Source organism: Prionailurus bengalensis, chromosome E1 (genome assembly GCF_016509475.1).
Source record: "Prionailurus bengalensis isolate Pbe53 chromosome E1, Fcat_Pben_1.1_paternal_pri, whole genome shotgun sequence".
NCBI classification, from domain to species: Eukaryota; Metazoa; Chordata; class Mammalia; order Carnivora; family Felidae; genus Prionailurus; species Prionailurus bengalensis.
This window is the reverse complement of record NC_057347.1, coordinates 22,818,650-22,832,469: the sequence shown is the minus strand read 5'-3', so window position 1 is coordinate 22,832,469 and position 13,820 is coordinate 22,818,650. Positions and strand designations below refer to the sequence as shown.

The 13,820-nt window shown below is 38.9% G+C and overlaps 1 protein-coding gene across 5 annotated transcripts in view; it reads right to left on the bottom strand.

Moving 5' to 3' along the window:
- AP2B1 (adaptor related protein complex 2 subunit beta 1) overlaps positions 1 to 13,820 on the bottom strand; it is a 127,807-nt gene that overhangs the window by 111,990 nt on the left and 1,997 nt on the right. For 4 of the 5 annotated variants that reach the window (XM_043583723.1, XM_043583726.1, XM_043583725.1 and 1 more), the window contains exons 2-3: positions 8,720 to 8,779; positions 2,152 to 2,257 (exon numbers count right to left, since the gene is read on the bottom strand). In XM_043583723.1, coding sequence (XP_043439658.1) covers positions 2,152 to 2,257; positions 8,720 to 8,756 — 143 coding nt within the window. In that variant the 5' untranslated portion in view covers positions 8,757 to 8,779. Of the gene's footprint in view, positions 1 to 2,151; positions 2,258 to 2,529; positions 2,630 to 8,719; positions 8,780 to 13,820 lie in introns of all 5 variants that reach the window. The other variant, XM_043583727.1, reaches the window with a different exon arrangement.

The following is a 13,820-nucleotide window of genomic DNA, read 5'->3' as shown; positions in this document are numbered from 1 at the left end:
TAGATAGTAAATACAATGAAGGCCAAAAGATATCTACTATCATTTTGTTTAAACTATGATATGTGGGGCGCCAGGGTAGCTCAGTCAATTGAGTGTTCAAATTCTTGATTTTGGCTCAGGTCATGATCTCACGGTTCATGGTTTTGAGCCCTGCATCGGACTCTCCACTCTCACTGCAGAGCCTGCTCTGACTCCTCTATCTCCCTCTCTCTCTGCCCCTCCTCAGCTTGCATGCATGTGCATACGCTTTCAAAAATAAAACACTAAAAAAAGTTCTAAAATAACAAATGCATTTCATATTAACATATCACTTTAAAGCAAAAAAATTTGTATTTTTTAAAAAATCAAGACGATATTGTTTTACATGTTGCAAATCTCTTTAATGTCTAGTTTAAGCAATGACAGCTATGTCCTCATCTTTGCTCCTGCATTCAACCTGTTGTAGAATGTTGGGTTTTTTTGTTGTTGTTGTTGTTAAGTTAATTTATTTATTTATTTTGAGAGAATGTGAGAGAATGTGAGTGGGGAGAAGCAGAGAGAAGGAGACAGAATAACAAGTAGGTTCCACACACTGTCAGCACAGAGCCCGATGTGAGGGTTGAACTCACAAACTGTGAGACCATGACCTGACCAAAATCAAGAGTTGCACACCTAACCGCCTGAGCCACCCAGGCACCCCTGTAGAATGTTGTTTTGACTGAAGTGTAAGAAGCAAATCATACACATATATTAACTGGAAAAGAGAGGAGTATTTTAACAGCTTTTTCAAATAACTGGATATTCTTTGATACATTAAAGCTAGACAAAGGCTTTTTCTCTTCTGTCTTTTTCAGCACACACATTAATCAGCTTAAAAGTCAGCTACAATGTGGAATCTGAAACCGTATCACACTTTTTAAACTTGCTTGCAATAAGATCTATCTTTTATCACTTAATGTGAATGGATCTTTTACCCATGGATACTTCTATGATCTATGCACTGGTCATTTAGAAAATATTGGTTGAGTTATGCAGATCCTCCCAATGACACATTTCATCAGAGAACAGTAAATAATACATTAATTCATTTCACCACCAATCTCATCAGAAAAGTCTCTAAGTATTGGGATGCTGTCAAGCTCATAATGAGAGATACAAGTTTTCCAACAATCTAATTTTTACTTTAAAGCTCAAAATGGATCTGTCAATTTTTTTCTCTAGAAGTGACAGGTTCACTTTGTTCATTTTTGATAAAATGTCTCCCAAATACTGAAGATCTGATTAACTATAATTTGTCTGTCAATCATTCTTTTACTTAAAAATGGTATTCCCAATTCAAACAATCGGCTTTTTTCCAGGTCAACCAATCACACTATGTTATGCAGAAGTGCTTTATGCATAATTCCTATTTTATCGCATGGTATATTAAAAAGACCTGACTCATATTTCAAGGCTTAATAAAATACATTTTTAATGCTTCAATGAAGAATAGCCCTAAGTGAAACTGCCCTTTTTTCCTGGAAGTAAGTGGTGATGAAGAATACAATGACTACTATCACAGTTTGGCACTGCTACCTTGATTCGCACTAAGGCATCAGCAGTGCAAATGTCAACACAGTGAAAAGGCAAATAATACCTAAGTATTACTATAATAGCCTTGACCTCATAAATCCCCCGAAAGGATTTTGGGAATCCTCAGGGTCTTGCGGATAATCTGCACCTATTTCCAAATGGTCTGGCTGAATTACGGGGAGAGCAGGGAGGGTGAGAAAACAGACTTTGTTAACGTTGATTTTCATCTTGAATTCAGCAACTGATTCTAGAGTTGTAGAGTTAAGAACATTGGCTCGAGCCAATTAAAGAACATATGAGCTTCTGCTTCTCGGTACATTTTTATCATCTCCTAAAACTACTTCAGCAACAGATCTGTAACTGTGCCACCTCTCAGGAGGTTTTATGCTAGATCTGGACGCAAGAAAATCAAACTGGTTTCATTCTTCAAAAAAAAAGTCACAGAGTTCACGTAAAAGCAACTAGACTTCCTTGTGATTTTCAGTGGGAAAAACCCATTCTTACAGGTTCCTTGTTTACAACAGTTAAATGAAAAGCAGTAAAAGCCATAAAATAGGGTATGGGTCTAAAGTGACCGACAGCAGGAGTGATAACCCTTACCTAACATCCTTCCCCACAGTCATGGCAGCAATCACCTTCTTCACAGCCTCCTTCCTCTTTTCTTTCTTTTCATTGTTGAGTTCAGCCTTCAATTCAAAGATTTCTCCTACAAGAAAAGAGAACAAATTGGTAAGATCCTAGGACCAGAAAACTAGAGCAAAATACTACACTCTGTAATAAATAACATGACAGCTGACCAGAGACAGGGCAGCAACTGAAGTAGAGGATTTAAAAATTACAGGATAGGTACAATTCAAATCCCTAGAGTATTAATTGACCATTGATAAAGATACCATCATTTAGGTTATGCCAGAGAGGAAGCTGCAATCCGGATCTTAGAAGTGTGGGAGTGGGGAAAAAGCAAATCTCATATCTTACTACACAGGGGAGAGAACGGCGTCTGAGGGATGATCTTCCATCAGAATTTCAAGGTCCCAAGGGAAACAATAAATGTAGGCACAGGAACAGGTTCACAAATCTGTTTTCAAGCCAAAGAGACACTAGATATCAGCTCATTCACCCACTCTCAATTTCACAGATAAAGAACTAAGGCTCAAAGATCAGAGTGAGTCAGTGACAGAGCTGCCCTTAGAACTGTGTCTCCTGACTGCTGAATCCAGAGGTTTTCAACCTTGGCTAGACACTAAATTACTTGGGAGGTATTTAAAAATAATAACGGGCTGCCTGCGTGGCTCAGTTGGTTGGGCGTCCAACTTCAGTTCAAGTCATGATCTCGCAGTCTGTGAGTTTGAGCTCCACATCAGGCTCTGTGCTGACAGCTCAGAGCCTAGAGCCTGCTCCAGACCGTGTCTCCCTCTCCCTCTGTCCCTCTCCTACTCGCTCGTGTGTGCACACATGCGCTCTCTCACAAATAAATAAGCACTAAAAAAATAAAAATAACAATGCTCAGGCTCTATTCTGGGGCAAATAAATCAGCATGTCAAACAGAACTCTTAGGTTCATACTTTTTAAAGTTTCTCCAAGTGATTCTTTTTTTTTTTTTTAAGTTTATTTTTGACAGAGCAAGCAAGTGAGCATGAGCTAGGGAGGGGCAGAGAGAGAGGGAGACACAGAATCCAAAGCAGGCTCCAGGCTGTCAGCACAGAGCCTGACATGGGGCTTGAACTCACGAACCGTGAGATCATGACCTGGGCCAAAGTCAGACACTCAACCGACTGAGCCACCCAGGTGCCCCTCTCCAAGTGATTCTAATGCACAACCAGGGCTGAGAATCACTGCTCTAATTAGCACTTTAAGAAGCTGACAGGCTTTAAGGCCCCATCCTATTCAACTGATCTAACAAAAATGATAATCTTGAAGCTTCAAGAATGGTACAAACCAGAACCATTTCTAAAGGCACAATCCTGAATGAGTACTCAGGCCCCACACTGGGAAATGCCAGGGATATCATCACTATCTTAAGGACCAGGCTCACCTATCTTCAGAAAACTGGCGCTGAAAGAAAAGGTAACAATCTTCCACCGGTTTTAAAAGAAAGAAGAAAATATACCACTAAGCCTATGAAAGAGAAACTGGCTACTCCCCGTTCAACCTTCCATCTGTACTCTTAAACTCTTCAACAACACTGCCTCATTTTCCTCCATTTCTAGGACTGTGCTTGATGTTCATTTTAACCAGACTTCATTCATCAGTACAGAAACAGTGGGGACAGCAAATTCTGTGATCTATTAAAGCCTCTCAATGGGAAGGATGAAACTGGTAAGAAACATAAAAGTTGACCACTAAAAAGGCTTGTGACATTAAAATCCACTACCAACAAGGCAAACAGATTAATGCTACAAAAATCAGCTTTATTTAATCAACAACTGCAAAAATAGCAGTCAGGAAAGCTGGGCCCTTTAGAGTCATGCTCCTCTCCATCAAGTCCTCAGCTGCCAAATCCAGCTCTCAGGGTTCCCATCATTTACTTCTAGGAACAGTAAAGGACAAGCCACAGGGTTTCAAAAGTCTGAACTGTGAATAGCAGCAGGAGCTGAAGAATCAAAACAGGATGTAACTGAAACTATTCCAATCCTAGCATAAACTTAAAGAATATGTTCCAGTGGCAGCTCTGGTGGGTGTTGCAGGAAGTAAAAGGAACACAGTCTATCCATTTTTTTTAAATGTGGTATTTACCCAGCCGTGATTCAATCTGTAGGTCTTAAACTTTTACAAATCCCTGAATAAAAAAAGGTTACCAGGACTCATTACAAAAGAAGGTTTGAAGAGTTAGGGGAGTTTTCTAATTATACATTTTTATGTCAACATAGACAATACCTTGGTCATAAAGCACACAAAATGTTAACAAAAGAAGAAATAAATACCATTTCAGAATGGTAAGACAATCAGAAAAAAAGCTGATAATGAATGACAAAGTGCTAATAGTTTTTGTGAAGTATAGAAAATAAAGATAGGGAAGAAGTTGGGTGAGAGCCAAAGAGGGCACAAATTATCTCATACATACAAGTTCTTCTATTTTTCTCTTCCTCCTCCCACTAATCAAATCTACCAACCACTGCTAACAGCCAGCAATGGTTCTCAATCTTGGCTACACAGGAGAAAAATGTGGGGTGCTTAAAAAATCCCCACACCCAGTCCATAGCCCAGACCAATGAAGTCAGGGTATCTCAGGTGGAGGGTCCTAGATATCAGTATTGTTCTACACTTCCCTGAGAAATTCCAATGTGTAGGAAAGATTGAAAGTCACAGACTAGCAGTTGATAAAATTAAGAAACTCACTATGTAGTTCTCTGTATTGTAATAGAAGAGTTTGTTTACCCTGACATAACTCCAAATGACCAGAAGAGGCCAGATATGCTTGCACTTTCCTGAAAACAGCGTATCAAGCAGATATGCTGTTTGCTCACTCTAGACCACCACAGTGTGCCCTCCTATTTTAAAATTAAAAAACAAAACAAAACAAAAACAAAACTTTTTTTCAGGGGCACCAGGCTCAGTCAGTTAGGCATCTGGCTCTTGATTTCGGCTCAGGTAAGGATCTCATGGTTTGTGAGATTAAGCCCCAGGTCGAGTCTGCGCTGACAGTGCAAAGCCTGCTTGGGATTCTTGCTCTCCCTCTCTCAATAGAAAAAAAAAAAAAAAAATCATTTCAATCTTAAAAGTTGCAAGAGTCCCCAATTGTTAACATTGTGCCACATTTGCTTTATCATATGTTCCATATATTTACATGTTTCTTCCTGAATAATAGTAAACAATAATAGTAAACTGCAGCCATCCTGTCTCTTTAGCTCTAAGTACATCAATGTACAATTTCCAAAAATGATTATCTTATATAACCATAATGCTATGATCAAAATCAGGAAATTTAACATTGACACATCATCATCATCTAATCTATGGACTCAACTCAAAAGTTTTGATAACCTCCTTCATAGTAATTTTACCACCATCCCCCCTCAGGCCAGGATCCAATGATCACTATGTTATATTTTACTATAGTATCTCTTTAGTCTTCTTTAACCTGAAACAGTTCCTTAGCCTTTGTCTTTCATGATAATGACATTTATTAAAGGTTTAGGCCAGTTATTTTACAGAACGCCCTCGGTACGGGGTTTATCATGGATGTTCCCTCATGATTACATTGAGGTTATGCATTTTGACAGGCATAATTCTTAGGGGATGGTATTTTTTTCTCAGTGAATGACATCAAGAGGCAAATAATGTTAATGCGTCCCATTATAGGTGATGTTACCATCAAATACGTGGTTAAGTTGGTAAATACCAAGTCCTAACCCTGTAAAGTTACCATTTTTTCCTTTGTGATTAGTGATTTGTGAAAGGAAACTTCAAGACTATTTAAATATCTTGTTCCTCATCAAGCTTTCACCTGGTAGTTGTTTTAGTATTCATTGATGACTCTTGCCTAAATCAGTTATAACTATGATTTATGCATGTATATGTTATTCAGTGGGTTATAATCTACTACTATGGTCATTTTTTTTTTTTAATATTTACTTTTGAGACAGAGAGTGAGCAAGTGAGCAGGAGAGGGGCAGAGACAGAGAATCTCAAGCATGATCCACACTGTCAGTGCAGAGCCCAATGTAGGGCTTGAACTCACAAACCTTGAGATCATGACCTGAGCCGAAATCAAGAGTTGGACACTTGACTGAATCACCCAGGTGCCCCTAATGATCACTTTTTTTAATGCTCAAATTATCTCAGATTTGGCAAGTGGAAGCCCCTTCAAACCATGCTGCTCCTTGATATGTCCCATCAATTTTTTTTTTGCTTTCTGGCATAAGATGTTCATGTTCATCTTGTACTTTCCCTTGATGAACCCTGGAATCAGTTATTTCTCCAAAAAGTCCTGATTCCTTTTCCAAAGAGTCCTGATTCCTTTTAGTTGGAAATGATGTTTAGAAACCAAAGGGTATTCAGTGTCCTTTGCATCTACTCTGACTTGAAAGAAATTAGGATATTTAATCAGAAACTCCATAGTGTTATGGGGCGCTTGGGTGGCTCAGTCAGTTAAGCATCAGACTTCGGCTCAGGTCATGATTTCAAGGTTCGTGAGTTCGAGCCCCGCGTTGGGCTCTGTGCTGACAGCTCAGAGAGCCTGGAGCCTGCTTCGGATCCGTGTCTCCCTCTCTCTCTGCCCTTTCCCTACTTGCGCTCTGTCTCTTGCAGAAAAGAAACTCCACAGTGGACACTCAATAAATATTTTCGGAATAAATACACGCAATGAATCAAACAAAATAGAAGGACCCTTGGTTCTTCAAGACTAAACTTAGTTAAATCTGAAGACAGTCAGGAGGCCGAGGCCAGTAAATTACAACGGAAACAAGAAAGATAAATTCTGAGGCAGAGAAGTTATATTTCATCCACTGGAAGAAAGGAGAAAAGGTCCATTTGAGGAGAAAAGTTGTTGAGGAATAAGAGGAATGATAGTTGTGTCATGGTTAGAATGCTTCAGTAAATATAAAGACTGCTAAATACAAAGCACAGAATCCTAATCCTGAAGAAAAGTAAATCTCAGCTTCTCAACAACAGGTTGAGAAGAATGAAACCAGTCTGTTTTTGATAGGAGGGCCATCTATCGCACTAGAAATGAACTATTATTTAGGAACAATTTTACAAAAGATGAGGAGTTTGGATTTTCCCAAGAATCCTTAGTTCCTACCCCACAAATGTAAAAATCAGCATTACATTTCTGATTACTGAAGACAATGAGGTTAATAAATGCAAAGTTATTCAAGTAATCCACAGTCTATAACCTAAAAATCATGGAATTGATTCTAAAGGTTCCCTGTTTTAAGTATAAAGAACATATTTAGACAAAGCCCAGATAAAGAATGAGGTAGATCTGGGGCGCCTGGGTGGCTCAGTCAGTTGAGTGTCCGACTTCAGCTCAGGTCATGATCTCACAGCTTGTGGGTTCAAGCCCCGTGTCACGTTCTGTACTGACAGCTCAGAGCCTGGAGACTGCTTCGGATTCTGTGTCTCCCTCGTTCTCTGCCCCTCCCCCACTGGTGCTCTGTCTCTCTGTCTCAAAAATAAATAAACATTAAAAAAAAAATTAAGGGGCGCCTGGGTGGCGCAGTCGGTTAAGCGTCCGACTTCAGCCAGGTCACGATCTCGCGGTCCGTGAGTTCGAGCCCCGTGTCGGGCTCTGGGCTGATGGCTCAGAGCCCGGAGCCTGTTTCCCGATTCTGTGTCTCCCTCTCTCTCTGCCCCTCCCCCGTTCATGCTCTGTCTCTCTCTGTCCCCAAAATAAATAAACGTTGAAAAAAAAAAAAAATTAAAAGAATGAGGTAGATCTATATGGAGGGATATGAAAATATCAAGTTTCTATGTACTGTTTGCTTGAAGTTTGTTAAAGATAAAAATTTTTTAAACATATGTATTAATACTTGCATTTATATGCACAGAAAAAGACTAAGGATACACCCTGAGTTCACCTAAGGAACAAGAATAAGGAGAAAGAGAAATTTCTTTTTTACTTTTTACGTGATCTGTATTGTTTTAATATTTAAAAAAAAAATTTTTTTAACGTTTATTTATTATTGAGAGACAGAGACAGAGCATAAGCATGGGAGTGGCAGAGAGAGGAGGAGACACAGAATCTGAAGCAGGCTCCAGGCTCCGAGCTATCAGCACAGAGCCCACAAACTCGGGGCTCGAACCCACAAACCGCGAGATCATGACCTGAGCCGAAGTCGGACGCTCAACCAACTGAGCCACCCAGGTGCCCCTGCTTTAATATTTCCAAGTAAAAACTAAAAGAGAAAAAATGTGCTGCTGCTTCCCTTTCTGCCTTCCTCAGACCTACCCATCTTCGACAAATTAAAATTGGATTTCATCCTTTCACCAAAACAGAACCTCCAAGCCAAAATGAAGTGCATCCCAGCTCTATCTATATTTAAAAGCCTATCCTTTAATAATTTATTCAAATACACCTTTCTGTACAAATAGTAGATCCCCAATGAGATAGTCCACAATATGCATGTCTAAAGAGGTCAGAAACATTCTAGGTGGGACAATCTTACACCACAATTTTTGAAGGAACTCAAACTCAAAAGTTCTTTAATCAAGTTTTCATACTTACCTTTTTTATTGGTTGTGAAATACTTGGAGTCAGTCATGGTTTTGGATCTTTAATGTGCACCTACAACAAGAGAAAAAAATTCCTTTATCCAAATTATTGATATCCAGCAAGGAATTCAACTACTTTCAAGAACATTTATAATAATTTCTGTACTCAAAATTGAGTATTTTCTTCCTTACCACCGTTATTGGTGATTCAAGAGACGCAAAGATAATTAAGAATGTAACTCTTGCCTCAAGGAACTAACTGGGGCAAAATAACAGGCTAAATGGAATGGACTGATAATATGAACCTATTATGGCTTTGTAATTTTATCCATAATTATCTCAACACCTTGAAGATCTAAAGCTAGACCTTTTTGTAAATACATCTTCAATTAGGCACTCAAATATTTAAGATAAAAAAAAGTTTGTTTTGAAAGATCTCCCAATTACTTTCCATTCAGGAAAATGCGATTTACTCCCTACCTCAAGGGACGTATCCTGAAAACACATATCCTGAAGCAATGTTAAGGGTCAAAGTAGAAAGAGAAAATAGTTGTGCCAACCTATTCACTATTACACTTGAGAAAAGGAATCTAAGAAAAAAAAGACTAAATTAATAGGACAATATTCTTTCACAACAAATATCTAGAGGCAAACATGCCTCATGCATGGATTTTTTTAATTACAGTTTTCATATTTCCAACAATCTACACTTAGCCCAAAAGAATAATATTCCAAAAGAATAACATTCTTCAATAATTCTTTTGTATTCCAAAAGAATATCACTTTACAGTTAAAAATAAGGCCAGAAAAAAAAAAAAAAGAAGAGAGAGAGAGAGATTTATTCAGTCACCATTGCATACAAAAGAGAATCAGAACTGGCGTTAAAACTTAAAAGATCATGGATCTCAGCCTCAAGTTTAATACTTCTGTTCCAATTCCCAGGAAATTAATCCAGCTGACACATGGTTTTACTAGTAAAACAAAAATGGCATGGACTGGTCACATTTCTCCCTAAATAATGAGACAATGTTTTCTGATTTGAGAAACTCAAGACTTCATCCAAAGTACTTGGTATCTTTAAATGTATTAAAATTTTCTTTTAATAATATCCCTTCTGCACTCAAAAACATGTATCTTCTTCCTTACCATCATCAACAATACTTACTACCAAATTTAGGACTGATGCCTGGCACCTGCTCATTACTGTCATGCCACAACATGAGTGATCATAAATTTGGCAAACTTGAGTAATACCACATATGGCAAACAACAGTAAATATGGATCAGAGAGAAAAGACCTAAGCACTAAACAAATCGATGTAATTAAGGAAAAGGAAAAAGAGCCAAATAAACATGAAATAATGAAAACAGCCTGGCTCAAATTTGATCTCTAAAATGTGCCACTTGAACAACCTAAAGGAAATTAGACTCAGCTGAGATCTTTCCAAGTGGCTATTATTTACAGTCCTGATCCTTATGCAAGAGCACTATAGGTTGTATCAGAATTTCACTGAATTCCCTTGTTAAAAGACAGGAGCTAGAACTCACAAACATTATAGAATACAGAAATTCCCATTTTAGGGGCACCTGGGTGGCTCAGTCGAGCATCTGTCAGTGTGGAGCCTGCTTGGGATTCTCTCTTTACCTCTCTCTGCCCCTCCTCTGCTCATGCTTTCGCGCTTTCTTGCGTGTGCTCTCTCTCAAAATAAGTAAATAAAACTTAAAAAATTGTTTTGAAAAAAAAAAAAATTCCCGTTTTGATAGTTGTTTAAAATAAAAATTTTTTTTTAACGTTTATTTATTTTTGAGACAGAGAGAGACAGAGCATGAACAGGGGAGGGTCAGAGAGAGAGGAAGACACAGAATCTGAAACAGGCTCCAGGCTCTGAGCGGTCAGCACAGAGCCCGATGTGGGGCTCGAACTCACGGACCACAAGATCATGACCTGAGCCGAAGTCGGACACTTAACCACTGAGCCACCCAGGCGCCCCGATAGTTGTTATAATTAAAAATTAACCTGTAACAGGGGCTTGCCTTCTGCAGTATTTTCATAATGCCTTTCTAGAAAAAATTTGAAGAATGTTATAATCATTTAATCCATTTACAATGTACACTACATTTGAAATGGGCAAATTGAAGAAAGGGAGTCCTTCACATAAAAGACCTGGAATAAATCTGAAATTATCATGTAATAACTTACACATAAAAAGAGAGAAACGGCTATACAGAAACGATCACTAGAGCCTAACAGGAGAGCCATAGCTCAAGGCCATTATGGCTTAAGATGTTACTATGCCTATTAAGTCCAATAAGATCACCAAAACTTAAAACTTGTTTAGGATTTACAAACAAAATCTGCTTGGAATTTTTCATACTGCTTGTTTTTGCTTTTTAACATTTTATTTATTTTTGAGAGAGAGAGAGCGAGAGAAAGCACTCATGCTAACAGCAGAGAGCCCACTGCGGGGCTTAAACTCACAAATCATGACCGGAGCCAAAGTCAGATGCTTAACCGACAGAGCCATCCAGGTGCCCCCCCCACCCCCCACCCCCCACCCCCCGCCCAGTTTCTTTGAAAAGGGGCACAAAAATTGTTGTTTTCTCAAGATCTCATATTCATATACACATATAAAAAAAAATTTTTTTTTTAAGTAACCTTCTTGCCCAGCCTGGAGCCTACCAAGGGTCTTGAACTCATGACCCTGAGATCAAGAGCTGAGATCAAAAGTTGGCCGCTTAACTCACTGAGTCACCCAGGCACACCAAACATATTAAATTCTTTTTTTTTCTTTTCGAGTTTTCCTTATTTATTTTGAGAGACAGTGTGTGACCATGAGCAGGGGAGGGACAGAGAGTGGGAAAGAGAGAATTCCAAGCAGGCTCTGCACTGTCAGCACAGACCTGATGTGGGGCTTGATCCCATGACCCATGAGATCACGACCTGAGCTGAGACCAAGAGTCAACGCTCAACCAACTAAGCCACCCAGGTGCCCCACATATTAAATTTTTAACAGTTTTAACCACAGTCTGTTAAACATAAACCTAGTCTGAAGTTCTACCTTTATTAATGACCCACACATTTAACTACCTCCCTTAAATTTCATTGTCAAGGAATATATTTCCCTATTCGTTGTGAGCACTGTGTTTTTAACTAGAGAATAACATACCCACCCACAAAATTTCAGGGAAGAGAGTCAAGTAATCTTAGATCCTAAATTAAGAATCTCTGCTCTTAAAGAAAGGAAAAACCTATCACTCTTAGTTCCTGCTGTTGGAAAAAACAGTAATGAAACATCTCTTACCCATACTGGCAGGAACACATTGTATTAAGTCAGTTCCTGCCTTAAGCCAAAAGAAAACTCCAAGAAAAATGAAAATAGTCTAAACAAAAACAAGTGGAAAGAGGTGGTAGTTGCACAACACTGGGATTGTACTACCTGTCACTATTCACTTTAAAATGGTTAATTTTGTTATGTGAATTATACTTCAAAAAAATTACATATGTATTTTTTAAAGGACATAATCACAAGCCAGGGATGAACATAAGCAGATTCTCCAAAATACAAGATGGTGAAAAACGTAGCCTGCATTAGAAGCCAAAGAAAAAGAAGCCAAGATAGAGCTGAAAAAAATAGGGAAAAAAAAAAATCAAATATTCGCTGAAGAGCCTCAAAAACCAAGCTCTTCCCGAAAAACAAAAACAAAAACAAAACTTTTTGTTCCTACAGAAGAACTCCAGGAAAAAGCAAAGGCATGATGGAGTTTGAACTCACACTACCTTTCCACCAGATCAAACTCCACAAGTCACTGACTGTTCTGAAGGCCTGAGGTTTGGCCTAGGGATATTGCTAAACAATGAAGCTATCACAGGGAAAGCATACAACCTTTCTTACTTGACCTAGCCTGGAGTGTGGTGTCACTGCATTTCAGAGAAAGCTTCCCTGCACAGGATTACATATCTGGATTTAACATAACCTAGGTTCTCCCAAATATAGGTTGTGAAAGACCCTTCTCTTTTTTTTTTTAATTTTTTTTTTTTTAACGTTTATTTATTATTGAGAGACAGAGCACAAGCAGAGGAGGAGCAGAGAGAGAGGGAGACACAGAATCCGAAGCAGGCTCCAGGCTCCAAGCTGTCGGCAAAGAGCCCGACGCGGGGCTTGAACTCACGAACTGTAAGATCATGACCTGAGCCCAAGTCGGTCGCTTAACCAACTGAGCCACCCAGGTGCCTCAAGACCCTTCTCTTCTATTCCTCCCTCCTTACAGTCCCCCTAAAGAAAATAAGGCAAGAAAAAAATTAATAGGGTCTCAATTTCAAATGGCTCTCTGAGAAATGGCGGCTAACTTAGACTTGGTGAGGCCACTAAGTCCCTTCTTTTCACACAGAGCTGGGCTTTACAGTTTGGTGCTCACAGCAAAAAAACTGGCAGGAGTTAACCTAATCATAGAGCAGAACACAGCAAAAAAACTGGCAGGAGTTAACCTAATCATAGAGCAGAAAGGCCATTCAGCCATCTTTTATTACAAGTGTGAAAGGTGCTGAGATATTTCAACATCTCAATAATCAGAAATTTCAATGCAAAGATAATAGTGTCTTCCATTATCATTTAGCTCATAAGAAATCATAAGACATCTAATTACAATAGACACAAGATGTGACTTCTATTTAAATATGTCAGACTACCAGTACACCTGGATAGCTCAGTCAGCTGAGCATCAGACTTTGGCTCAGGTCGTGATCTCACTCATGGTTTGTGAGTTCGAGTCCTATATCGGACTTGCTGTCAGCGTGGAGGCCACGTTGGACCCTCTGCCCCCTCCCTGTGCCCCTCCCCCACTCTCTCTCTCAAAAATAAACATTAAAAAATGTCAGACTACAAAGTAATGTGTTAATATTATACAGTAAGAAGTTCAAAATGTTTACATCCAATTCTTTTTTTAAAGATTTTATTTAAGTAATCTCTACACCCAGCATGGGGCAAGAGTAGCATGCCCTACTGAAGCCTGCCAGGCCCCCCTTTACATCCGATTCTTAACTGAAATACCAAAACTCTGGAAAATTTAAGCCTAGAAGTAAAGAAAGAAGAAAAGGAGAACGCATCATATCTAAT